This window comes from Tasmannia lanceolata, unplaced genomic scaffold, assembly GCF_043159265.1.
Source record: "Tasmannia lanceolata isolate RefF3 unplaced genomic scaffold, GAP_Taslan_0.1 ptg000003l, whole genome shotgun sequence".
Classification (NCBI taxonomy): domain Eukaryota; kingdom Viridiplantae; phylum Streptophyta; class Magnoliopsida; order Canellales; family Winteraceae; genus Tasmannia; species Tasmannia lanceolata.
Genome location: NW_027518680.1, coordinates 57,670,029 through 57,696,826, shown reverse-complemented (window position 1 = coordinate 57,696,826; position 26,798 = coordinate 57,670,029). Strand labels below are relative to the sequence as shown.

General features: G+C 37.9%; 3 protein-coding genes across 14 annotated transcripts in view; all 3 read left to right on the top strand.

The window, feature by feature from the left end:
* The first annotated feature begins 315 nt into the window (after nt 1-315).
* Nucleotides 316-11,082, top strand: LOC143856600 (uncharacterized). Of its 4 annotated transcripts, none has more exons than XM_077366871.1 (10): nt 316-575; nt 4,171-4,256; nt 5,432-6,051; nt 6,438-6,575; nt 6,903-6,995; nt 7,106-7,232; nt 7,794-8,024; nt 8,148-8,272; nt 9,057-9,970; nt 10,107-11,082. In XM_077366871.1, the coding sequence occupies exons 1-10, from the start codon at nt 567-569 to the stop codon at nt 10,551-10,553; spliced, it is 2,790 nt and encodes a 929-aa protein (XP_077222986.1). In that variant the 5' UTR covers nt 316-566; the 3' UTR covers nt 10,554-11,082. The 4 variants fall into 4 exon arrangements, with proteins under 4 accessions (XP_077222986.1, XP_077223001.1, XP_077222982.1 ...); XM_077366867.1 differs by having other exon boundaries at nt 319-477; XM_077366877.1 differs by lacking the exon at nt 316-575 and adding an exon at nt 5,058-5,250 and having other exon boundaries at nt 4,203-4,256.
* A 1,972-nt stretch (nt 11,083-13,054) lies between these two features.
* LOC143863622 (uncharacterized) lies at nt 13,055-18,238 on the top strand. 4 transcript variants are annotated; one of them, XR_013240917.1, is made up of 6 exons: nt 13,066-13,295; nt 13,941-14,039; nt 17,195-17,370; nt 17,484-17,600; nt 17,790-17,915; nt 18,084-18,238. XR_013240917.1 is itself a non-coding variant. In XM_077374348.1 (4 exons), the coding sequence occupies exons 3-4, from the start codon at nt 15,819-15,821 to the stop codon at nt 16,770-16,772; spliced, it is 870 nt and encodes a 289-aa protein (XP_077230463.1). In that variant the 5' UTR covers nt 13,055-13,295; nt 13,941-14,039; nt 15,818; the 3' UTR covers nt 16,773-17,188. The 4 variants fall into 4 exon arrangements, 1 of the variants encoding a protein (XP_077230463.1); XR_013240915.1 differs by having other exon boundaries at nt 13,072-13,295; nt 17,200-17,370; XR_013240920.1 differs by lacking the exon at nt 17,195-17,370 and having other exon boundaries at nt 13,069-13,295.
* Nucleotides 18,239-25,132: 6,894 nt separating this feature from the next.
* The window catches only part of LOC143856551 (regulatory-associated protein of TOR 1-like), a 55,339-nt gene continuing 53,673 nt past the window's right edge, over nt 25,133-26,798 (top strand). For 4 of the 6 annotated variants that reach the window (XM_077366812.1, XM_077366821.1, XM_077366806.1 and 1 more), the window contains exons 1-2: nt 25,253-25,365; nt 26,216-26,520. In XM_077366812.1, coding sequence (XP_077222927.1) covers nt 25,353-25,365; nt 26,216-26,520 — 318 coding nt within the window. In that variant the 5' untranslated portion in view covers nt 25,253-25,352. Of the gene's footprint in view, nt 25,366-26,215; nt 26,521-26,798 lie in introns of those variants that run through there. The other 2 variants (XM_077366830.1, XM_077366845.1) reach the window with 2 other exon arrangements.

The window sequence follows — 26,798 nt, the reverse complement described above, 5'->3', positions numbered from 1 at the left end:
TGAAAGTTAACAATAATGTTAAAGGGGGATCCGTGAGGGGGGGTATCATTTCCCTTATTGTAATGAAAAAAAATCTGAAGCCACTATGCAGTTAATGGGACAGATGGACCCACCCAATAGTACTTTGGGCTAGGGGGGATTTTATCCGTCAGGGGAGAATTTCATTTCCCTTATTGTAATGAAAAAATCTGAAGCCACATCAGGCAGTTAATGGGACAGATGGGACCCACTCAAATATTACTCTGGTTTCCCAATGTTCTGACCAGGTCAATTTTTTTCATGTTATATCAAGGCTTTGCCAATGCAAAAAGCTCTTGAGTTTGTGCTTCTTTGTCTTGGAACCTCTTGGTTTCCATACTACACAGTAGGTCACCCCTGTTACACAGAGAGTGGAGAGTAAGAGAGAATGTAGTATTGTACTAGTGATCAAGGAAGAAAGAAAATGAAAGAGAAGATATACAGATGAAGTTTTTGAAGGTCGGTTGGTTCTTTTGTCCATCTGGGAACTCATTTCATTTTCGAAGTTGTTAGTGGGTTGATGATTACAGGGGGAAATAATATAGAAAATGAGAAAAGTAAGTGAACACACATGGTAAAAACCCTCTGTTCATTTTTTATTCTTGAATAATAAAAAAACCCTCTGTTCATGTTCTTGCTTTTCATTCGACACAGTTTGATTTTTTTTTATGGTCATTTATATGTTGAAAAATGAGAAACCCACTTGTTAAAAACCCTCAGTTCTTCTTCTTGCTTTTCATTTGACAGTATTTGATTTTTTTTATGGTCATTTATTATGTTAAAAAAAATGAGAAACTCATTTCTTAAAAAACCCTCAGTTCATGTTCTTGATTTTCATTTGAAAGAATTTGAGTTTTTTTTTTTTTTTTTTTGGTAGAATGGGTTTTATCAATTTGGGCCTTGTTTTTATTCTCTTAGTTTTTTTTATCTTATTTCTGCTGTTAGTTTCTATTTAAGTTTTTTTTTTTTTTTTTTTGGTAACATGGGTTTTGGTTATTTTCCATATCTTAGATTTCTTTATTGTACGATTGATGATTTTGCTTTACATACATTTTGTTTTTCTTTGTTTGTTTTTGTCGTTGGGGGCTTTCTCTTCTTGCTCTGTAACTGCTGAGTTGACATTTTTCTTATTTTCTCAATTATCTTTTTTGGTATCATGTATTCTTGTTTTATTTGGGAAGTCTAGGGGATTTTTTTTAATTTCTTTTTCCTCTCTCTCTCTCTCTCTCTCTCTCTCTCTCTTTTGTGTGTTTGTGTGTTGTTGAGAAAATCCGCCGGACAAATCTGAACGATCATGCACAAATAAACAGAAAAGTAGTAATAAACAAAAGCACAAGATGAACACCGAGATTTGCGTGTGGCTACGGGTGAGAACACGATCTTCACTATGAGAAAACAATATACAAGGATTACAATGGATTTGACCCGAAAGCCACAAACCAGCAACCCTTTCCTTGCTTCCCAACCAAGTTCTTACACGAGAGTAAACCGAGAGGAAACCCAAGAAAAAACACCAAGAGAAATCTCTCTCTCTCTCTCTCTCTCTCTCTCTCTCTCTCTCTCTCTCTCTCTCTCTCTCTCTCTCTCTCTCTCTCTCTCTCAGCCGCCACTCCCCAAAGTTTTGAAGAGAGCTTTATATCTTAGGTTCTGACCCATCCTGACTTGAGTCATAGAATCATCTTGGTTCTGACTCATCCCGACTTGATCAACATGGTCAATGCACATGTGTAGTTGCCAACCCGTTGACTCATCCAATCAACCCCGGAGAGTAATCTCAATCCATCCTCTCCAATGCAGGAACTATCACTTCGCCATGTCTAAAATCTGGAAACCCGTTACTTTCGGCTCCGTTTTCTGAACCGTTACTTATTATGGGTCCCAATGTTTCCTACCAAGTCAAATTTTTTTATGCTATATCAGGGCTCATATCTTGGGTTGGGGGCGTGACTCTCTCTCTCTCTCTCTCTCTTGTCCTATGCTTTGCAGCCGTCACTCCCCAAAGTCCTTGTTGAGAATCTTTGATTCCTATTTGTTTGAGGAAGCTTAGGATTCAGTTGGATTATTTCTTCATGTAGAGAAATTCAATCAAGATTCTTCCGAACAATTCGTTGGATGTTTTAATTTTAAAGTAATTGGAACAATTTTTTGGATGTTTCAATTCCGTTAAATGGAATTTCTTTCCTTTTTTTATTTTATTCTTTATTCCATTCTTTGTTGTCAAACTTCATCAAGTACCTTACATTGGCATCACCTGGTCCACCATTTGATTTTCTTGTTCTTCTGCATTTACTTATAGTAAAGATTGATCAGGTTAAAATCACAATCAGTCAGTGTAATTGAATTTGCACCTGTGTAATTTGCTACCAGATCTTTATTTTAGGATTCCATTTGCTGTGATGCCTGAATCTTTTTGCTTTTCTTTAATTCTTGAAGAGGTATATTATGAAAATGAAGGATATATCCGTTTAAAGAAAGAAGAAGAATATATGATAAAAGAATGTGGAGGGAAATAAATGAAACTGGTTCTTTTCCACAGATAACGGTTGATGAGGTGATCATTTGCGCATCTAGTTTTTCTTTATCTGTCCAAGGTTGGGAATGGACTGATTTGAGAAAAATGTTCTCTTGGTTCTCATTGGAAGGAGTAGGCATCACCTCTGCTGACCCTCATGTTGACACTAAGACTACTTCCTTCTATATAGTGTGAAATATGTGATGTGTTACAGTAATACAAAAAATGGACACAGCCAAAGACGTGAAGCAAGGAATAGTCTGGTGGTTTACCTTGGACATTGGTAAGGTGATTTGTTGTTTAAGACATCAGAAAAGTGGCAATTTGTCAGATGTGTAGTTGTGAGAGCTACCTCACCCTAAATAAGAACTGTGGGGTTTGAGATTCCATAAGGAGGGAACGAATGATGGAAAGGAGTTGTCCATTCTTTCTCTGTGCAACTCCATTCTGGTAAGGTGTATCAGGTCAACTCTTCTGGGATAGAATGCCCTCATCTTGAAGTAATGGCTAACTTCACATTTATAGTCTTAAATAACCTTGGGCCAACCAAGTGGTCCCATTATATAGTGTAGATACTCTGCCTTAAATACCATCATTTTGTGTGACATCCAATTTTCATATAATTGTTGGATTAGCTTTGTCCTAGAATTTTTTTCGCGGTTTTCTACGTTCTTTTTCATATTTCTGTGATTATAACCAAATTCTTTGAGAGAAAAAAGCATATAGAAATATTACAAGTGAGCTGAGTGCATGGCTGTCGTGTTTTTTACTCTAGTAATAGTGACCATGTCGATGATGCGATAGAAGAAAATGATTGATTTGAATAATTCTTGGAAACGTAATGTTTTTTTCTGGACATGTGGACAGTTGAGGATTTTATCCAATCTTGCATCTTAGTCTATTCTTCTTTCCCTTTTAAGAAATACAAAATATTGTTATTCATGAAGCCAAAGTATCCTGACGTCCTCGAATGCATGCAGTGAATTAATCTAGTGGATTGTTCCTCTCACTTAATACTCAATAGTGATTAGTGAGAAGGAATTCATGCCAGTGGTCGAGTTCCCTTTTGAATGAGGCCCCTATATTTGGCTTAAAATATTCATCTGGAAATACTAAAGTAATCATGAATCTAAGTTATCAAGCATCTATTCATCTATTCGTCTAAATCTTTTTAATTCATAAGCCAGTGAAACAAATAGTGCCCAACGAAATTGTATCAGACCTTAATCCTAATGGCCAATGGATCGCCTACCATTGGGACCATTTAATTATGGGTGGCATGCTTTGGTTTCATGCTGTACTCTGCTCCTGTTTTATATATATAATTGAAAATCTCTTGTTAAAGTATGGATTCCTCCAATTGAACATTCTGAAGCCAGTGTTAACTTATTGAATTATGTGCTATCGTCTTATAGTTACTTCCAACTTTGTGTGTTGACTGCTGATATACTAGCTAACTTAAGGTTGTCAGATTTGAAGTATTTCATTGACATTTTATTTGAACTGTAATAGGTCTTCTGGTTTTAACTTTGCATCTTTGTGCTTCTTACTTGCTTTAGATTCCATCTAATGATTTCATGTTGTTACAATAATTGGAGGTCTTTTACGCATTCTCTTTTATGTGTTTATTTTCTGTGCAGGATAAACTGTGTGACATATGTGGTGATATTGGTCTTTCTTACTCACTTGCAACATGTTCTCAGTGCAATCAAGCTTCTGAGCATGTGTATGGCCCCTCTATGTTTCTTCAAACGTAACTTTTTTCTTGATTGTTCTAAGGTTTGCAAATTGAATTAACTGTAACAAGATTTCTTACTCAATAAAAGGGCATATTTTGTTTATAATATATGTTATGCTCTTGAAAAACTTATATCTTTTCACCTTTCTAAAAACTTATATCGTTTCTGTTAGAATAAGCCTATGGACATTCTAGTAATTGTACCGTTATTTCAGTATATAAATAAACTAGTGAGGGGGAGACAACCCTAACTCACTTTTCTCTTCTCTAAATCTTTCTCTCAACATGATATCAGAGCCCTAGGGCTTCTGATCCCTAGGGAAACCCCTTAGCCTCCATCTTCTCCATCCCACAACCCTAACCCTCTCTCTCTCTCTCTCTCTCCAACCCTAAACCTAACCCTATCCCTAACCCCTTCCTCATCTCCATCTCGCCCTAACCCTAACCCTACCCCACACCCCACCTCCACGCCCCCCTCTCTAGGCCTCCCGCCCCCCTCTAGTAGGCCCCCCTCCCCTTGGCATGGTCATACGCAAATTGAGGGGTTCTCAGATGCTGATTGGGCTGGATCTCCTGCTGATAGGAGATCGACTACCGGGTATTGTACCTTTGTGGGAGGTAACCTGGTTTCATGGAAAAGTAAAAAAAAGACGTCATTGCAAAATCAAGTGCAGAGGCAGAATACAAGGCCATGGCACATACTACTACTGAGATTATTTGGTTGAGATCACTCCTATCTGAGATTGGCTTTGTGTTTCCTTCGCCTTCACAGTTATGTTGTGACAACAGGGCAACCATCTATATTGCGACAAATCCAGTCTTCCATGAGCGAACAAAGCATATCAAAGTCGACTGTCATTTTATTCGTCAGAGAATCCAGAAAGGGGAGATATGTGCTATATTTACTCGTTCTACAGAACAATTGGCTAATATGTTCACAAAACCATTGAATAAAGCAAAGCTGAGTGACATTTGTAGCAAGGTAGGAATGTATAACTTATACATTCCAGCTTGAGGGGGAGTGTTAGAATAAGCCTATGGGCATTCTAGTAATTGTACCGTTATTTCAGTATATAAATAAATTAGTGAGGGGGAGACATCCCTAACTCACCTTTCTCTTCTCTAAATCTTTCTCTCAACAGTTTACTTTTTCTTCTTTCCAGATATTGCATGCGAAATAATATTAGGCATGTTCCAGAAATATGGATTTGTGAAGCATGCCGATCCAGAGGCGAAGCAGTTTCACCAATGTCCAATGCAAATGACGGTCAACCTACAGGTTCGATGTCGCCTTTTTCTGAGAAAAGTGGTCAGGAAAACAGTTTTCGAAGATCACCGCCGGCTGTGAAGATGAGTAAAAAGAAAACCAAAGTAAAGTTTATTCCTGCCGAAGAAGCAATTTTTCTCGCATCAGGCACCAAATCGAAGTCACCCCTTATGAACTCTAAGTGCAAACATTCTGAACTTGCTAAGCATGTCACCATTGTAAAACCAAAAAGTAAACCGCTATTATCATTTTATAGAAACTCCCAACCGATGGATGATCAGAAATCACCATCACATGTGCAATTTAAGCCTGCTACTTTAACAAGCGCAAAGCCAGGGATAGATAAACCCGGGATATCTAAGGTCCTGTCTCAACCAATGGAGCAATGTGCTGATGCTAAAATACGCCGTCCTCCGTCTCAATGCGACAGACCTACTGGGCCAGAACACAATGCCAATGGTACACCACTGCGATCTAATGACAAGAAGGGGAGTGCAGGAGTGGATAAAGCTTTAGGTATGGTGGCTTCACCTTTTAGGCCCTCTGTTTGGATTGCAAGGAAAACGTTTCTGAAGGAAAAGTTTTCCACAATTTAGAGGGAAATAATATGATTATGGTTCATTTAGAGTGATATTATCATAAATTGAAGATCCCTCGAGTAAAATTGAATAGAGTTAGTTCAATTATCTTTTTACGAGAGTAAAAAAAGTAGAAAATTTTAGAAGTATTTTTCGTTTCCAAACTTTTCCAGAATATAACCGTTCAAAAAAAAAAAAAAAATTTCCAGAATATTTCTGCAATACAAACAGGGCCTAAAGGTGTCAAGCATGTTTGTCTTCGTTCTCTGGTGCGTGTTTAGGAAGTGTTATTGTATACATGTCATACTTAAATATTCTTATCAGGTGTTTTCCAAGGAAAAGAGGTTGGTGGTGCACCCAACAAGGAATATGCTGCCAAGGAAGCGACTGTTGATAAAGCAAATGTTACACCACTGCAATCTAATGACAAGAAGGGGAGTGCAGAAGTGGATAAAGCTTCAGGTATGGTGGCTTCACCTTTTAGGCCCGGTTTGGATTGCAAGGAAACATTTCTGAAGGAAAGATTTTCCACAATGTAGAGGGAAATAATATGATTATGGCTAATTTAGAGCGATATTATTATTAAAAAAAGAAAAAGAAAAGTGAATGTCCCTCTCAAGTAAAGTTGAATAGGGTTGGTTCAAGTTATCTTTTTCTGTGTGTAGGAAATTTTAGAAATATTTTTCATTTCCAAACTTTACCAGAAAATTTCTGCAAAGGGTGTCAGGTTTTTTTTTTGTCTTCATGCGTGTTTAGGAAAAGTCTTACCATATGCATACCATCTATCAGGCAGGGAAATCACTGCTTTAAATAAGGAAATGAAAAAACCAGATGGTAAATCATTGCAAGCGTCACTGATACCCGTGGAGTACCTACCAAAAGGTGTGGCAGGCTCTCTTTTATAAATTTCAACATGTTGATGATGCCTTGGTTGTTAAATTGTGTTATCCCTTATTAAATATTCTAATTTGGCGGACAATGATTTTTGGTAGGTACAAACCTTTTTGTTGACACTCAACTCGGGAACTCTGACGTTCAAGAAAATGTTCTGCCACTGATGTTGCCCAAATTTTCTGAAGACAAGCTTCCAAATCATCCTTCTCCCTATGCCCTTTGGAAGTAAGTCAATCTCCTTGCCTTACGATGACATCCTATTATGCATTTCTGATTTGCTCATCATCTTATCAGAGTGAAACTATAAAGTTAAAATAGGCTTCATATATTATCTAGTGTTTGACTACCTGGCAGTCACCATTAGGATTGAATCCCAACAGTCAACCTTAGGTCCATCACAGGGCATGTATTCACAACTGGACCGTTGATCTGGTGGGCCATATGAGGCAACCCACATGGTCTTACATCCATCCCGAACGAACATTACGTCTATAAGATTGACACTTATAAAAATCAATTGTTTAGCTTCTCTCTGTGGCTGGAACTCCCAAACATGCCTTACTGATCTAGAGGCCATGCTCATGATCAGTGTAATGGTTACAATAAAGAATGCTAGAATAGACAAAACTTTAGTTTTGATGTTTTAGCGCATATCTATGACAACCTAATCCTCAATTAAGGATGAGTTGTATTATCTTTTTTTTTTGAATGGTATGAATTGTATTATCTAGTACCTAATTTGGATGAATTGTATAAGGTTTTGCTAATTTGGTTTTTGTTCCTTAGGGGAAGCTTTGAGATTTATGGTATGGATTTTCATGGTGACTTCTACGATGGAATTCAAGGTCATCCTCCAAGAAGAGTATCTAATATGGCTTACGAAGCTTCAAAAAATATGCCTGAAAATTTGCAATTTAAACTACGGCCTCGTAGTGATATATGGCCGCAAAGGTTCCACAAATGTTCTCCCACTGCTTATGACATTGCACTTTATTTTTTTCCTGCTGAACTTGACAGGTTAGATTTTACAACTTGACTGGAGCACATTTTGAACTTCATTTAATAGTTTTTTTTTTTTTTTTTGAACTTCATTTAATAGTTAAAACATGTAGTCAATTCTAAAGCCTCCTTTTTCTTAAGTTCCAAAATGAGGTACTTTCGTCTCCTGGAGTTGATTGAGATGCAGGATTTAGCTCTGCAAAGTTGCTTGGGTGGTGCAGAACTGCTTATATTTAAATCTAAACAACTGCCCATGGATTCCCAAAGTGAGTTGTTCTTTTACAGCCTATATCTATCTGTTAGGAATTTAATGCCATTTCAGTAGGCCCATAGGACTCTCAAACATCTCAGCAAATCCTCCATCCTCACTAAGGACCTGTTTGGATTGCAATAGAAATATTTCTGACAGAAAATATTTTCATAGAATTTTTTTTCTTTCCACGATGTAGAGGGAAATGATATGATTATGGTCAATTTGGAGGGATATTATCATAAGTTGAAGATACCTCTAAGTAAAAAATTGAATAGGGCTGGTTCAAGATATCTTTTTCGTGTATGAAATAGTAGGAACTTTTGGAAATATTTTTCCTCTCCAAACTTTTCCAAAAAATTCCTGCACTCCGAACAGGGCCTAAGAGTTTACCACAGATAAAATAAATACTTCATATGTTGGCCATATTGATGATGTCATCACCATGACATCAGCAGAGGGCACACTGAAATTTCTTTTGTGTGTGTGTGTGTGTGTGTGATTTTATCAAGAAAATGCCCTTTTCGTTGCCATCATGTGTATGTGTGATTTTCTCCATCCCCATTTTAGCTCCTTAACCCATTAATCAGCAGAATGTGTAACCAGACTTGCTGTGTTACTATATACGTGTTGTTTTTATTGTGTTTTGCTGAAACTCATTTATTCTCTGTTAATGTTTGTCCTTTTCCACTCATGCAAACTGTAGAGCGTAACTTTGCCATTATGCTTTATTTATCATAGTACATTTTTCGGTGTGTTAACTGTGTTTTTATGCTTGTGAATGGTATAAATTGTGACAGAATTAAATTCGAAGATGTATCTGTGGGGAGTATTCCGCCGTGTGAACAATGCCCAATTTGTTTACGATCAACACAGACTTATATCTTCTCATATTCCTGATTCTTACACGGGGAACTTGCAGAAAAATGATCTTATTTCACTTGAGGATAGCAATCCTACTCGAATGATTATGACCTCCAATGATGATAACAACAAGGTGGATATGGAAATTGATATGATTGGTGGTGTTGATGTTGGAAGAACTGATAAAGTCATGCGAAGACCCATTCATCAGGCAAGTGGGACCGGGTTGAGTGCTTCTCTGCATTTGAATGCCCGCAGTTATTCATCTGTTCAAAATAGAGTGGCCAATTTTGGGTGTCCTTTGATCATCAAGCCGGGGGGATTTTCCAAAAGCGATCAAGTCTCAAACTCTACTCCAAATGCTCCCTCCAACTCATTTAAAGGAAAAGAAATTGAAAGCAGTGTTGTGCCTTTGCCCAGGTCCCCAGTTTGGGTAAGCAAATTGGAATCAAGTAGCCCTTTGATTTTAGGTTCTCCAGCAAAGTTCAATAGAATGGTGAAGGCTGCTCACGCCATTCCTGATGTTCCGCCTGGGTTTTCTAAACCAGTGGCAAATAAGTCTTCTTATGACAGAGACCTTCAGAAATTTGTTAAAAAGGAACTAGTTGACCCTAGGATTCCGCGTGTTCCCCCAGGTTTCTCTAAACCACCTAATTTGGATGGTTTTAAGGCAGCCCAGCAAGAGGTAAAATCTCCAAAAGTTCACACTGAAGTCCTCATGCTCTTGAAGAAAGACTCTAAAAGCCTTGAATGTGCCTCATCTAAAGTATCTTGTGGGGGCTTCTATTCGCCCGCTCAGAAGACCTTAAAATCTTCTGATTCACCAAAAGTACCATTGGAAGGTCATCAGGTAAGCTACCGCACTTTTTGGCCTATGATTTGGCCTTAAATTCAGGCAACTTATCTCAGTAACATGTCCTTACATATTATCTGTTTGCACAAGCTATTATATTTGCGAATCACATTATGTCAAGTGTTGTTTACAGGTTTCAGTTCCCCAGAGCATATCCCTTCGACCAGCAGATTTTACGAGAAGTAATTCCACTACCCATTTGTTAGGGAAGGAGAAGAATGTATGCAACTCATCCAGAGATGTTGTTAGTGCGAATGGCTGTGATCATCGATCACGGAGCCGAGTCAAAGTTGGTGAGGTTGGAGACCCATCTGAGATAAGAGCAGTTCAAAAACGCAAGAACATGGAGGCAACTGAAGGGAAGGAAGAAGAAAACATTATCAAAATCGGGTCAGAGGAGGAAGGCCTAGGACTGTCGAGCGCCCCAGGACAGGGACAAAGGCTAAGAAGCAGTTCTGAGCAACACAAGGTTACAACCCCTGGTAAACAGGTTGGAGACCTATCTGAGATAAGTGCAGTTAGAAAACGCAAGAATATGGAAGCAAAGGAAGACGAAAGGAGTCAGAGGAGGGACTGTTGAGCGCCCTAGGACACGAACAAAGGCTAGCAAGTAGTTCTGAGCTGCCGTTTCACTCGAGAAGTGATAATGGTTGCTTTGAACTTTTCCCGGTGAACATTGAGGCCGAAGCTCAGGAGGTTGGAGAATCTTTGGATACCGGGTAAGAGCCGTAGTACTGGAAAAAAGCTCTGCGTGAATCGGGAGCCCCTGGTTCTTAGTCTTTCAAGGCCGCAATATATGAAAAATGGGGACCGGGGAGAATTGGATCAAAGTCCTCTCCAAGGAGCTCCTACAGCAAGATAGCTGCCTTGAGGATGTACAGCTGACAATTTGATTCAGTAAGAACATATACATACAGTAGCTTGTATAAATCAAGATCAAGTTTTAGTTTCAGGTTTTTTTTAGGGAAATCAACAGTGTAGAGTGAATTGTGGGAAGCAAACAGACAACACTTCCCTTGTTAGTTAGAAGAGTACATGTTTGTGTGTAATTGGATGCTTGTTCTAAGATGAAATGCAAAGATGTTGCTCATTTTTGAGCTGTTATATAAGCTTCCATGTAGAGTTCTTGTTTCTTTTCTTCTGCTTGTTTCATTTTCCTTCTCTTTCATTGTCAAGGCCATGCTCCTCGCCGAGGATCAGATCAATGGCCCAATCAGGTCTATGTGGGAGCCCAACAGGTACCATTTTTTTAGTATTTTCCTACCATACTATAACTTCATCATACTCCTATTCCTTTATTTAAAACCCCTTTGGTTGGTTTGTACAAATCAGTAGGACTTGCAGCATGCATATCTGTCTTTATACTGTTTTTATTTTTATTTTTCTAATTGCTTTTTTTTTTAACAAAGAAGAAATATCATGGCTGCTGATGCTAAAATGGGTTTTTTATTGTAATGAAGGGAGTCCCCATTGGATCCATGTCACCAGAGAGCATTTTGATGACGTGGAACCATAGTTGTAAATTTCGTTTCGGTGGCCATTTCGTCTTGGCCACCGAAACGAAATTTCGGATAATTTCGTTCGAAACTTTTCGCTAAATTTCGTCAAATTTCTGTAAATTTCAGTAAATTCCAGTCAATTCCTGTTGAATTTCGGTCAATTTAGGCCGAAATCCAGAACGAAACGAAATTTACAACTGTGCGTGGAACCAACAGGGGTGCCCTTGAGGCTGGTTTTTGCAAGGGCGCCCTTTAATTTAGCATTCCGCTTTCTCTCTACATATATTGTAATGGAAATAAGCAGACCCCTGATGCTCAAGGTTCTTTCTGTGTTGGTTCTGTTTTTTCACAACATGACCAGTTAGGATATGAAGGATCTCGGCTTCTCAAAGCTATGGAAATCAGCAGTGTAACCAAGGGTGAGTGAATTTGCTTGGACAGTGGCAGAAAAAAAAAAAAACACATGTAACCATCTCAAGAGAAGGAAATTTCACCTTGCCAGCTTGTGTTATATGCAAGGAAGAGGAGTCCTTAGATCATTTCATGTGCCATCATCCCTTAGCTCATCGACTATGGCACTCAGCCATCAGTAGATTTGCTATATCATGGGTGTTTGAAAGATCAATCAAGAGCATCATCTTTCATTGGAGTGGTGGACCTTTTGGCAAGGCAGGACAAGTTCTTTGGAGCTCTGTACCTTATTTCACAGGTCTGAAAATGAGAGAAATAATCTTATCTTCAAGGAAAAAGATAGGCTATTTGGAAAGGATCATAATATTATATATATGATCTCATCACTTGAGGGACGAAATGGCAAGAAGCTCTCAAACTACTGCACAAAAGATGTACTTAGAAATTGGGGGAATAGGGAGATGGTAAATTCGCACCCCCCTTTAGGATAACTCGCCCTCCTTATAACGTGAATTGTTGCAGACTTTAATGCTTTTTTATGTCAAAATCTCGTTGAAAGCGGTGTGAATTATCCAACAGGGGGTGCGAATTTATCATCACCCGAGGAATATTATCTTTGGAACCTCTCGTCCCATTTGATCCTGTCATGTGGTGTTGATATATATACTTTTAAGGGATTTGCTAGAGACCATCGCAGAAGGCATTTTGTGGGCCGGCTGTTGCATGAGAGAGCAGACACATAGGCTCGCTTTTCAATATATTTTGTCTTATTAATTTAATTCATCTGATATGCAACAGCTGGCCCATGAAATGCCTTGTGCGATGGTCCCCTGGCAAATCCCCACTTTTAATAATAAAAATGTTAGAGGAATGATTGTCTGAAGGGCGCCCTTGCAAAAACCAGTTACTAGGGCAGCCACCATTGGTCATCTCGAGACAGTGGATTAGAAAAATATGGAAAAGGCGTTGACAAATACAACATTAAATGAACAGTAAATGCACCTTTTGTTTTTACAATGAACCAATAAGGGCGCCCTGTTGGCGTTTCAGTGTGTGGCCTACATTGGCGGGACCCACTTAGGATAAAACGTTGGTTTCCCTTCTGTTTTATTTACAAAGGAGTCTTATGCTCTGTTCTCTTCCGCTGGTTTCTGCGGAAACCAGCCTTATTTTCCAGGAAAACAAAAAAATAACGTGTTCTTTTGACTTTCCTCGGAAACGTTTTTTCAAACGTGGAAAATAGAAGTTATTACGTGGAAAATGGGTTTCCTCAACTTCTCTTCACCTGAGTTTCCGATATAAACTATCGGAAACCCTAGCTTTCCCTTACCTTTCCGCGAGAGAAGAAGAAGAAGCTGATCGTCGCCTCCATCGTCTCTCCACATCCTCCATTTCAGCCATTCCCAAACCAGGTACTCTCTCTCTCTCTCTCTCTCTCTCTCTCTCTCTCTCTCTCTCTCTCCATAGCCTTCGTGATGTCGTGAAATCTTGATTTTTTTCTTGATTTTATATGGGGTTTCTTACTCGTTTCTTATTTAATCTATGGACTGGAAGTTTCTTCATTCAAGTTGCTCTCTATTGTTTGATTTGCTGAGGGTTTGTTCGAGATAAGAGAAAGATAATCTGGAGCTCGATGAGGTTCTCCACATTTTCTGTTTCTGGTATTACAGAGAGAAAGAGGCATCTATTTACTAGATTCAATATGCTGTAAAGGGTTTTTGGTTTTATCCCTTATTTTTTGCACTTGTAAAGCTCTTGATACTTACCAACTTTTTTGGCTTGCATAGGAGGACTAATTTTTTAGATCTTTTTCTGTCAGTTAAGATGCTAAAAAGGTTATTCTCTTTTCGATTTTTTGTTTCTATCTGTAGGATTTTCTATCTTCTATGAATGTTTGTAAGGTTCTCAAAGATGAAATGATCATTTTTTTCCTTTTTTTTTTATTGCTACATCCATGTTCTTGATGTTGATTTTACTGTTTGATTTTTCTGATTATTATTCGTCTCTTATTTTCTTTATAATAATCGATTTTTTTTCCCATTTTCAATTGTTGTTAGATCTGAGATGAGTTTGGGTATTTAAGAAGCTGAGCTCACCTGGTTTTGCTACACAAGAAAATCTAATTTCTGCTCCTATTCTGTAGATCTATACCCAAGGTAATGTTGATCCTAAATTCTCATCGTCTTCTTTTCTTTTTCTTTTTTTTGTATGTGAATTGTTCATGATGATCCACATAATTGTTAACTCATGATTCATATTTTAATTGGGTTTTGACTGTTTACGTTTTAATTGTTATTGTTAACTCATGATTTGTTTTTGAGTACTATCCACTTGTTGTTAGATGGACGATAGGAGACTTAGAACCGAGGATGGTCGCCCCACAAAGAGGGCAAAGTTGATTGTGAGTGCTGTTGCGACAATAGTGAGCGCAGCAACCACTGCACTCGTATTCTTCCAACAGTATTACGACGAATACCTACGAAGAGCTCCATACGAAAACAACTACTTCACAGGTCGGGAATTTATTACGCGTGCCGTGACGTCAGACGAACATTGCAAGCACTTACTTAGGATGAACGTCAGGTGCTTCGGACGATTTGTTCGACTGCTTAGAAGCACCGGCGAACTTAAAGATACAATACATTGTAACATTGACGAGCAGATTGCAATGTTCATACATATTGTATCTCACAATCAACGAAACCGGTCAATTAGAGCCTTCACACAACGATCAGGTTCCACGGTTTCTCGTTATTTCAACAAGGTCTTGAAAACTATTCTAAGCTTGAAATCCGAGTTTATAAAACCTCCGACGAGTGAGATACCAGAAGTCATTCGCACTAATCCAAGATTCTGGCCTTATTTCAAGGTAACCTCAAATACTAAGATTATGGCCTTATTTCAAGAGACCGACTGATATATTTTAACCTTTCTATGCTAGGATTGCATTGGTGCAATAGACGGAACTCATATTCCTGCTAAAATGAGAGCCGAATATAAGCCTCGGTTTATTAATCGAAAATGTTATCCTTCTCAAAATGTGTTGGCAGTTTGTGACTTCGATTTAAAGTTCAATTACATTTTGGCTGGGTGGGAAGGATCGGCATCCGACTCAAGGATATTAGGAAATGCAACATCACGACCTAATGGGCTTCCTTGCCTTCCAGGTATCCTTTACCTTTCGTTCTACTTATTATGTCGGTTATGAATAGACAATGGCGATACTGAGACAATACTTTCTTCGTTGTAGGGAAGTTTTATCTCGACGATGGTGGCTATCCTTTACTTCGTAGTTTTATAACACCGCACCGAGGCATAGCGTATCATTTAAATGAAATCAGGGGTCGAAGACCACGAACGGCAGAGGAACTCTTTAATCACAGACATTCATCGCTCCGGAATGTAGTTGAACGTGCATTCGGCGTCCTCAAGAAGCGCTTTAGAATTTTAAACGAGGAACCGATGTACCCATACGAAAAACAGATTGATATTGTTCTAGCTTGTTGTTGTGTCCACAATTTCATTCGGAGGGAGATGGCAGATGATGATCTTCTTGATGACGTAGATCTAGAGTTACGAGCAGTGGTCCCGCCTGAGGAAGAAGAGCCTGTCCCATATGTTCCACTTAGTAGGGCCGATGATGCACGAGAGGGGACTAGGATTAGAAATGAATTGACCACGAATATGTGGAATGACTTTCAACGTTGATTTATGTATTGTCTTTTTTTTTTTTATGGCTTGTTTGTACCTTGTTTTTAAAAAACAATAAACTCGTATTAAACTCGTATTCTATGGTCTCATGAGTTTTATGTATGGTAACATGAGTTTCTCGTTATTGTATGGTCTCATGAGTTTCTCGTTATTGTATGGTCTTATGAGTTTCTCGTTATTGTATGGTCTCATGACTTTCTCGTTATTGTTTCAATTCATATAGGATGGCTGCAAGTCGCGTGGGTAGGAACCATTACTGGAATACTGAGATGGATAAGGTGTTGGTGGATGCGTTATTGGAACAAGTATCTGAAGGGCACAAGATACCCAATGGCTTTAAAGATATCGCATACACGGCGGCAAGCAGAACAATGAATAGTCGATATGGGAAAGATATGACGAAAGAGCATATAAAAAAGAAATTTGTTGCCATCAACACTATAATAAACACAAGCGGATTTGGCTGGGATGACGTCAATAAGAAGATCGAAGTGACGGAAGATGTCTACAATGCTTGGGTCGCTGTGAGTACAAAGTGATATCTTTGTTTCATTTGTTAATTACTCTGACTCGTAATATTTATAACTATTTTTCCGAATTTCTTGTAGGTTCACCCTGAACATAAGAAATATTTTACAGAGAAACATGTTTTGATAGATGATTTTCGTCACATTTTTGGCGAAGACTATGCCACGGGTGGCTGGAGTAGGGATGGCGTTGCCCGTAGTCAGGAGGTGCAGAGTTCAGCTCCGCATATAGATGACTTGGGGATTGACGATACCCCTGAGACTGAAACAATTCCAGAGTCTCCTATGGTGGGTGAGAGCAGTAGGGGACCTGGGCCTAGAACTTCATCTCCGGTTAGAGATTTTGCAAGAAGCGATGAAGGTCAGAGGGGGACGAAGCGTAGTGCAGCAAAATATATGAATTTGATGGAAGGGTTTACTTCAACTTTGGAGAAGGTTGCAGATGCAATCAAAGATCTATCGAAGGAACCTTTTGACAATGACGAGCTTCATGATGCCGTGTTTGGGTTAGAAGGATTCGAGGAGGACATCTTGGAGAGGGCTTATGAGTACCTCAACCGTAACCCTACGGAGGTTCGTGCTTTTATGAAGTACACAGTAGAAAGGAGGGAGCGCTACATGTGGAGGAAGATGGAAAAGCTTGAATTCTGAGTGATTGTGGATGTGGATGTGGATGTGGACGTACATAAACATGTGGTTGTTGGATGGTTCTGGAAGTGGACTTCATTTGGACATGATCTTTTTTTTGGTTGGCTTGTCTGTTTTTTTTGGTGAACATGTTTATGTACTATTTTTGTTAGTTGGCTTGGACTTATAGATGTAAGGACTTGGGTTGGTCTTTTTGTTATCTATCTTTCCTTGTTAATAGAAAAATCTTTCATTTTACAAGATATTCAAAGAGTTGCTAAAATTGTTTTTTCTATTGAATGGATGTAATCAAGTCTAAGATCATTGAGAAAAAAGTAATCTGTATTCGTCAATTCAGACAGAAAGCCCAACTAGCTATATCTTTAAATTTTAGTTTAAAATTTTTATTATGTTTTGACTTCTGAATATGAATAGCTCTCTGTCAGTACAGAACTTTGTTTCTCAGACTGTGCTTCATCATACGATGGAGGAACGTCCAGTTGGTGAGGCAGTTATCTCAAACAGGAGGCTTGAAGAAGTTGAACACTTCCATGATTGAACTATGACATTCCAATTTAATCATATTGCTTAATGCACTTTTCAGAATCATGGCATCAAAACTGTAAGAACAGATAATTAAGCTATCTCCTTTGCAACAATGCACTTTTCAGTGAACCCAACTCTTATTTTTTTCATCTTTATCTCACTGACTCACTCCATGATTTTTTGCAACAGATTGGGCATTTGGAACAAGGTCTGAACCCACCTTCAGCAAACATGTTGTATTTTCATGGCCCTTATTTGGGTCTTGCTGTTAAAACAGGGATTATTACTGGGATCTTGTCCCTCACTGTAAGTTGGCAAAACCCATTATGACGGAAATTTTTTTCTTTACACAATTTAGAAGAAAATGGTATGATTATGCTTAATTTAGATGAATATCATTCCAACAGTATAGTTTGAACCGTCCATCTGGTGGGCTGACTGTGGATAGGCAAACTTGCAATAGTCACACCGACTAAGGCCCTGTTTTGATTCCAGGAGGGATCTTCCTTTACCTACTTGATCGCTTTTTGAGGTTTTGCCAATCACGCAAAACAGTTGATATAGTTTCAGCGACAATCCTGCCATGTGGAACAGTAGAACTGGTTCTTTCAAAGCCAAGAAGTACTACTACTTCCCCAATATTTAATTCTTATGAAAGTAGAAAATTTTCTGTTAAGTAGCATATTTTCTCATTCAAACTTTTTTCTCTTTTATAGTAATATTGTGGGATTTTCTGTTAAGCAATTTACTGGGCTTTTATGTCTTCTGACTACTATTTCAATGTCTCAGATCTGAGTTACAATGCTCTCAGTTTTATTTTCATTAGAGTAAGGGAGCTATCTTGGCTGCAGTGGCATCCCTTCAGTGTTTCTTCCAGTCCTTTGGAAGGTAGACGCCATCTTTCAATTCTTATAAAGGTTCTGGGAGAATGGACTGGGAAGCTGAGAGAGAATGTCACAAAAGCTTCAGAGCAGCCTCAAAAAGACTTTCCATATCATTATATAAGACAACTTTAATTTTCTCATATGAGTTTGTCACAGTTTCTATTTAATAGGTTTCTATTGAGTTTCCCTGCAACGAAACGCATATTTCTGTAGTTTCTGTGAGGTTTCTGTCAGGTTTCTGTGCAACGAAACGCTCATCTGACAGGTTTCTGTCAGGTTTCTTTTCCTTCACTTTCCTTTCTGCCACATCAGTTTACTTCCCTTCACTTCCCTTTCCTTTCCTTTCCCGACGAGAGAACAGAGCATTAGGGATAAATCCCAAGTGTTTTGAAACTCTAAAACACTAAGGTGTTTGAAGTGTGGAAGGACAGTCAAAATCTATAATTATGGGTTACGTTTGATGGGAACAACACTCATACGATTATAGCTAAAGTTCCATCATAAAGAGGGTCCCTAATCTAAGAGGAAAATTGTCCTTGCGATTCCATCGATCGAGTCCTAAGGTTTTCTACAAATTAGAAGATCTCTCTTCTCTTGTTCATGCGCAGTGGAGATCGTATTCGTGGTTCGTTGAGGTTCGAGGGAGTCGTGATCTTTGTTTCTAATCGCCATGGCCGGAGGTATGTTCCGCATTAATTTAGAATTAAATAAAGTCTAACACACCCTTGTAACTGGTTTTTTGTAGGGGTGCAACTCGAGTCGATTTTTTGGAATTCGGGTTGAGCTTTACCTTAAAATCAGGTCAGGTTCAGGTTGATTCCAATTCATTTTTCAGCAAAAGCTCAACCCAACCCAACCCAACCCAAGTTGTACCCCAAGTTTTTTGCAAGAGCACCCTTCAATTTATCATTCCTCAAAGTCATCCTTGTAAAAGGAAAAAGAAAAATTACTTGTTATCAGAAAACAGTTCATCAAACAACAAGGGGAATTCTTTTCAATCCAACAAAGTACACACTCATGGGCTTTATATGGTGGCCGACCGTCAAACAACAAGGGTAGGGAGAGAAAAAACTCTCCCCCTTGATTTTTGATCCAGGTCAAACCTCTTTTTTTTACTTTCCCCTTGATAAAAATCAAGGGGGTTGATATTTTCTCTCTCCACCCTTTATATGTAAAGGGCGGCCACCATGTAAATTCTCACTCTTTGAAACCATAGATCATTCCTTCCTTTTCTAATTTAAAGTCCTAGAATCTATTGCTCTCTTCTTTCTATCTTCTAGCTTCCTATTATGCTTTCTGTTAGTTCTATACTCTTTCTGAGATTGTGTTTCTTGTTTTAGAACTTGAGTGTGCCCATCCTAGTTTGACTAAAGAGGGGACTCTCTATAGGTTACCTTGTTTTAGAAAACAAAGAGAGTAGGATATGGGCTTTTCTCCTGTGCATCCTAGTTTGACTAGAAGAGAAAGAGAAAATGAGACTTTGGTTTTAACCTACTCTATTTTAGGTATTATTATACTTTATATGTGAGAGAGGGAAAAGATAAAAGACATTTTGACACTTGGGAAAAGAGAGTAGGGATTTTTTTTTTCTTTGATGGTGAAAAAAGAGAGAATGTGAGAAGTGTAAGATTTTGGATGAAAGAGAAGATAAAGGATTACTGTTTGTAGGCTTGAGTAATGTTATCTGAACCATTTATTTTCTAGGGTTTAGTATGGATAAGTCATGGAGCCACTTGCTCAGTGATCCACACCAACTGGACGATGGTGAAAAAACAAAGAAGTAATTGTGTAAAAAATGAAGGGTAAGAATTAGCCAATGAGTGTAGATTTTGATGCATGACCTATTCAAAACAGGGCATAACAGATAAATGGAGGATAAGAATTAGCCAATGAGTGTAGATTTTGATGCATGACCTATTCAAAACAGGGCATAACAGATAAATGGTTTGGATCAGTGTTTAAAAATGCAGATGCCAGTCAAAATGCTGCCAAAGTAAATCTCAGTCTACTTGGCATGACTCAGTTGAGTACCCGGTTAACGCCATCATAAATCAGGAGTCTAAGAAGTTTTGATTGATTTTGTAGGGCAAGACACGAAATTCGATAAGAACACGGCCAAGGCAAAAGTTAGTTGATTAAGGGGAGTCCACGATGACGCGAGGGAGTTTTGAAACTATGACTTTGGATCATTGAAAATGTAATAATTTTGTGTGCTTACATTTTTTTTTTTTATCCATGGTACAAGAGCCACTTAAATAGTGGCACTCAATGAGTATGAGGATATATATCTGTAGGCAAGTTCTTGAATATCATACTCAAGTATGAGAATACAATACTCAAGTGAGGAGAAATTATATGGTGGCCGTCCTTTATATGTAAAGGCAGAGAGAGAAAAAAAAAAAACTAACCACGTTGATTTTTGATAAAGGTAAAAGTAAAAAAATGGAGTTTGACTAGGATAAAAAAATCAAGGGGAGGATCTTTTTTCTCTCTCTGCCATTGTTGTTTGACGGTCGGCCACCATATAAAAACTCCTCAAGTGAGTATGAGCATGTTTGTCTCTTGCGTATCCTTCTATAGGCAACTTGTTGAGGTTGAGAACATTGTCTTGGAAATTAAGTGACCTTTATTTAAGCTACTACCATGTTTTGATAATTGCACTAACTCATCTTGTATTTTATTATTTAAACATCTGTTAAAGGTTATTTAAAAAAAAGGTTATTACAAATTCCAAAAGCCTCTCAGGATCCAATTAAAATAGAAAATACCAGCTGAATTTGTGAAATTATATTAAAACATGGTGGTGCCAATATCAGTACCCTTTATTTAACCCAGACCTTTGTTCTCGTGATTTCAGTTTCTTGGGATTTCAAGATGACAATGAACTACCAAAGTTTTGGAAGGGTGCTCTTTACTTACAATTTATAGATTCCTACTAATGGAGATGATATTAGCACCTCTTGTTTTACTATTTGCACTCCTCACTCTCTTTGCAATTGTCTAGTTACTTAGTTAGCTGTTAAAAATGTATCAACATCTGATGAGAGAAATCTCTCTCTTTCTTTCGGATTTTGCTGGTGCTATAAAATGCTTAAATTAAAGCCCTGTTTGGATTCCAGGAATTTTCTAGAAATTTTGGAAAGGAAAAATATTTCTAAAATTTCTTACTTTTTTTACACAAGATCCGGGATTGTAAAATCCGGGATTTTATAATACTAGATTATAAAATCGATGCGTTCAAACAGCCCCAATGATAAAATAAACCCTGGCTTGCTATCCTTGTTGGGGCTTTGGATCTAGGGAGAAGAAAATTATAGAAAATAAATTTTTTATAGAAAAATAATTCCATGGAGAATAAAATTTTAAGGGCCAGTAGGTTTGCAATTCCTTTCAGAACAAGGAAAAAATTTTTTAGTTTGGAAAAAAAACCCCATAGAGACGAAATTTCTAATAAAAACGTCCTTACATCCATACAGCCCTTAAAAATTTTCCAAGGGATGGACCCACTTGGCTCCTAGTAATGGATTATCAGATCAACGGTCCGATCAACAAAAATGTAGGACACGTGTACGATAAATTGTGGCCATTTGTTTTATTCCATTGTTTCTCTATTCTTGAAGTTGGCAATTAGAGGTGTTCTATTTGTGTGGTTCAACTCTCTCTGATTGTACAGATTGTGAAGAGATCAATAATGTGTTTATTAGAGAATAAAATCAACTCGTAGATTGATTGGGGTGGATTTTAGATTGATTGAGTTGGATTTTAGATTGAGAATCAATCTAAAATCCACCCCAATCAATCTACGATTTGATTTTATTCTCTAATAGTGTTGGGCTGTTGTATCCCGTGAGTGATTATATCAATATGGATATTCATTCCACAAAGGCTCAAATTCATCTTAAAGATAGCGACATTCACATCAAAGTTTACACTATCTCCTCATTTTTCTGTTCACAAGAACTAAGGGACTGTAAAATTTGAGAGAATTATATTAATCTTGGATGCTTACAAAGAGAATCCATTGGTGCTTTTATAGAGCACTTACATAATAAACATAGAAATAAATCAAGACAACTATGGAAAGAGATAACACTAGAATATTCTAATCTAACCTAATCAAATCTACTTTCCTAATCTCTCTTGCTTGCCTCTTCTAATCCACTTGGCTAATTTATCTAGTTGCTTCATTTAGCCACTTACCCAATCTACCTCCAAGATGATCCAACGGTGAGATCTTAATCCAATCCAACCGTTGGATCCCACATATTCTAACATGCCCCCTCAAATGTATATTGATTGAAAATCAATATACGTTTGACAATAATAATAAAAATTCCCCAATATAATAGAATTCCCCAAATTACAAATGTAATCAAAATCAACCGATTTGATGCACACTTCCAAAAGTCTATGATGAAGATCCGTTGATGAAGAGTGATGTTGCCTACCAATGATCATTGATGATGGTTGACGAAGAAGATGCCGCTTGTTGATGAGTCACGACGAGGGCGTAAAAGCCAATAAATCATAGCCTCAATAGGACTAGATGATACTCAAGCCTCAATGGGTGAGTAAGAATGAGTCACTATGGATCAATGCCGGAATGGGCAAGAGATGGGTCACTATGGACCAATGCCGGAATGGGCATGACAAGGGTCACTATGGACAAATGCCGGAATAGGCAACAAAGATTAAAAAAAAAAAACAAAGAGATGGGCGGCAATGAATGACATGCGGCAACAAACAGCGGAAGATTTTAATGACAAATTAGGCGACAACACGTAACTTTTAAAACATAGGGCAATAGTAAGAAGGTTTATAAAAGATGGGAGTTGGGATTATGAAACCCAAGAGAAACTATTCTCATCCGCCATGACAGAGAGAGCATGACCATTTCCTATGCGGAACCAAGAGAATCACCATGTCTAAGATTAGAATGAAGGGGAATAGGGAAAAGAACACAGAGAGCACATGGCCGTTTGGTGAGAGATGGAGGTCCGGCGTGGGAGATTGTAGGAGGCCCGGCGGACGGCTAGATCGGCCGTCCGCCAGAAAACGGTGTAGCAAACTTCGCAGTCAAGGCACCTTTGGACCGAATTGCTCTGATACACGTAACAATACTTTTCATATATTGAAAACTATCACCAATATATAACCCTAGAAGCAACTTATCCAAGGATTTCTATCTCCAGCATTTTCAGGGCTGAATCCCCACAAAAGTTAGGTGTATTCTCCTCAGATACAAGAATCCATCTCTTCTCAAACACTCCAATGTGCATTGCTTGTGTTTTAGTGATAATGCTAAAATACCGACATAGATATCAGTTGAAGGAAACTTCTTTATTGTCTTTATTCGCCTGACAAATCTTTGCAGTGAAACTTGGGGCTGTTTGTATATTTTATAATCAACGATTATAAAATCCTCGATGTTATGAGCTGGATTTTTTAAGGTTTTATTTTGGTAGGGAAGCTAAGATTGAACCTCCAACCTCATGGTTGAATAACATGGACTTTACCCATTGAGCTAGAAGTTCATACCCTAGATTTTTTAAGCTAGCTAAAACATGGATTTATAATCTAGGATTGTAAAATCCAGTTTTAGCTTATAGAATCCACGTTTTAGTTTGTAAAATCCTGGATTTTACAATACTAGATTATAAAATCCATGTATCCAAACGGCCCCTCTTGAACCCAAATGACCTAACTCAATTTTAACTAGAATAACACGGTACAATATACAATTTATGTATTATATCCTATATATATATATATGAAACTATATATGTGTTGGATTTTGTATCCAAATTAAAGTTTTAAATAAAGATTGGGCTGGGGCTTTTAAGGTAGCTTTTCACATTCCTTGAAACTCCAAAGGTCATTACTTGGATAAGTGAATGAGTTAGACTAATGAATATATTTAATGGTTTACATTAATAGATTCATGATAAGCTTTGACTCTTTGTGAGACTCTTCATGTTCCATTTAATGTGACTCTTTGGTTTTCTCATTTAGTGGTGTGCTTTGAGTGCTCTCATTAAGGGTGATTCCAGAAGATGAAGAGACTCTTGGCTTGCTTCTATAAAGAGAGAAAAAGTACAGCTTTTCTATATAGAGAAGAGAGAAAAGTTATCTACCATTGTTGTGGTGTGAGAAAGGAAAAGCCAACCAAATGGTGTGTCCCATATTTTTTGTGTGATCTGTTCCACCATTTCTGTGTGAGATTAAGGTCCACACAAGAAGCCTCAAAGTTCTGTGTGATATTGGTCCACAGTTCAATCTTGTGAGATTACGTTCCACTAAAGGATTGTAGAGCCCGATTTGCTTAATCAAAGAGACTCGAAGCTTTGCCTTCAAAGTGTTTCGTATGTGCGCACCAACACTTAGTTGGTGTTCCTGGAGACAGTTCGGTCGTCAGATCCTTGCACCGGAATAAGGCCGAATAACGTCTTAAGCGAAGCGTTCGAGGACGTACAACAGCTCTGCAGATATTGAGGATTATCTATATCAGTTCGGTCTTTTCACTTTTTCTCAAATTCCATATTATTGCAGTTTTTATTTTATAGTTTTTCCTTATTTGCACTAACAATCTTAAGACGTTATTTGTTTCTCAAAAAATCACGTACTGCTATCATAGAACAGTCTCAATCGGGTCGCTGTTAGGAATCTTTAGACGCATGTTTGTCTTCTTATCAATTTCTCTTTGTAACAATAATATGTTAGGTAGATTATTTTTTCGCCATCCTGTAGGATAATGCGCCCCCCTTGTCACGTGAATTGTGGGCAGACTTTAATGCAAATCGGTTAAAATCGGGCACATTATCCTAGAGTGGGGGCGAAAAAATCATCTCTCTAATATATATAAGAAAATGATATATTCTCCCCATTTTTCACTTGAGACAGCCCATTATATTATAAAAGAGCCGTCATAATAAATACACTAGAGTAGGCTCTCCGAAGTAAAAAAGGGGAAAATATAGGACAATGATAAATTCGCACCCACTGTAGGATAATTCGAACCACTTTAAACTTCAAAAAGCCTTAAACTCGTGTTTCAACTTCTACCTTTCCAATTTGGTAAGTCATTGCGAATAATGATCTATCAGATAGAGAGTAAAATCTCAGTTCTGTCTTTTATTTCTAATTTTTCTTCTTGGTTTGATTTTTGTTAGATACTATGAACAGAGATGGTATGCATTTTTATTTTCTTAATTGAGATTTGATTATATAAGCAAAGACAATGTGTGGTTTTGATTTTGCTGTTTTTGATTTGGGTATTTGAGTAGAAGCAGAATGCTGTGTGTTTTTCATTTTACTGAATATGAATGGTTAGGGTTCTATGTTAGAGATTGTGTAAATGAGGTTATGCTTATGCTTCTTTTTTTTGTTCAAGTGGGTTTTTTATTTTGAGAAAAACCTACAAAAAATGGCAAAATAGGCAGCCTATGTTTCAGGGATGGTTCTGGATTTTTTTTTTTTTGTGCAAATATATGCATTAATTCATCTACAATTTATTAAGGGAAATGTTATCAGCAATACTGTATTTTGATGATTGCACTCCTTACTTTATTAAAAGTATGGTATGGCCCGCATCATAGGATGATCCAAACCGTCCATTAGATGGGCCACAGGTTAAATAGGTTGTGCCCCAAAAAGCATTTCCATAGGTTGATCCTAACCCTCCGATCTGTAGAAGAACTTGATATTATGGAAACCTTATAGATCGGAGGGTTAGGATCATCCTGTGGAAATGATTTTTTGAGGCACAACCTATTTATGTTGTGTTCCATCACATGGACGGTTTGGATCATCTGTGGGCCATACTGTACTTTTAATAAAGTGAGGAGTGCGATCATCAAAATACAGTAGTGAGGATAACATTATTTTGTTATTGTCTTATTTCTTTAGATTGGCAATGTTTTTAGGTGAGCATGTTATTTATGTGTGATGTTATGTTGACTTAACCTCCAGAAATGGTTGGTTTACAAGTTAAGAAAATATCTCATTGTCAAACAAATTTTGAGTGATTTGATTCTTTAGAGGTGTGGATGGCATTGGGAGATCTAATGGCGACGCGATTCTCACGATCTTCGGTGTCGGTGTCGAATCACCTTGATGAGTACTCCAGTCGCGACGATGGTGATTTTGATAGCCATAAAAAGGAATTAGAGTCCACCACCATTGCAAGCAGTGGTGACAGCAATAATGTGACGACGGTGACGAGCATTGCGTATTTGCCACAAACCGTCGTCTTGTGTGAGCTACGACACGATGCTTTCGAGGCTTGTATGCCATCCGCTCCATCTGAGAGTGGGTTCGTCTCAAAATGGCGGCCTAAAGATCGGGTAAGCAAACCTTTTCAGTTCCTGTTTCCCCTTTTTTTCCTTTACTATTATTTTTTATATTATGTGTGGGCTTTGGTAATCAAAATTCAAATATACATTGCTTTCCATGTTCCCGTTATCATACACCGCTCTATCCTTTAGCTTAGAAAGAAAATGAAACTAGAGAAATGGTATCTTGTATTTTTTTTGAATGGTTAAATGGTATCTTGTTTTTTACCATTAAAAAACAATATCTCGTTTTTTCTGTTGATAGGACAATGCTGAAATTTTCATGAGAT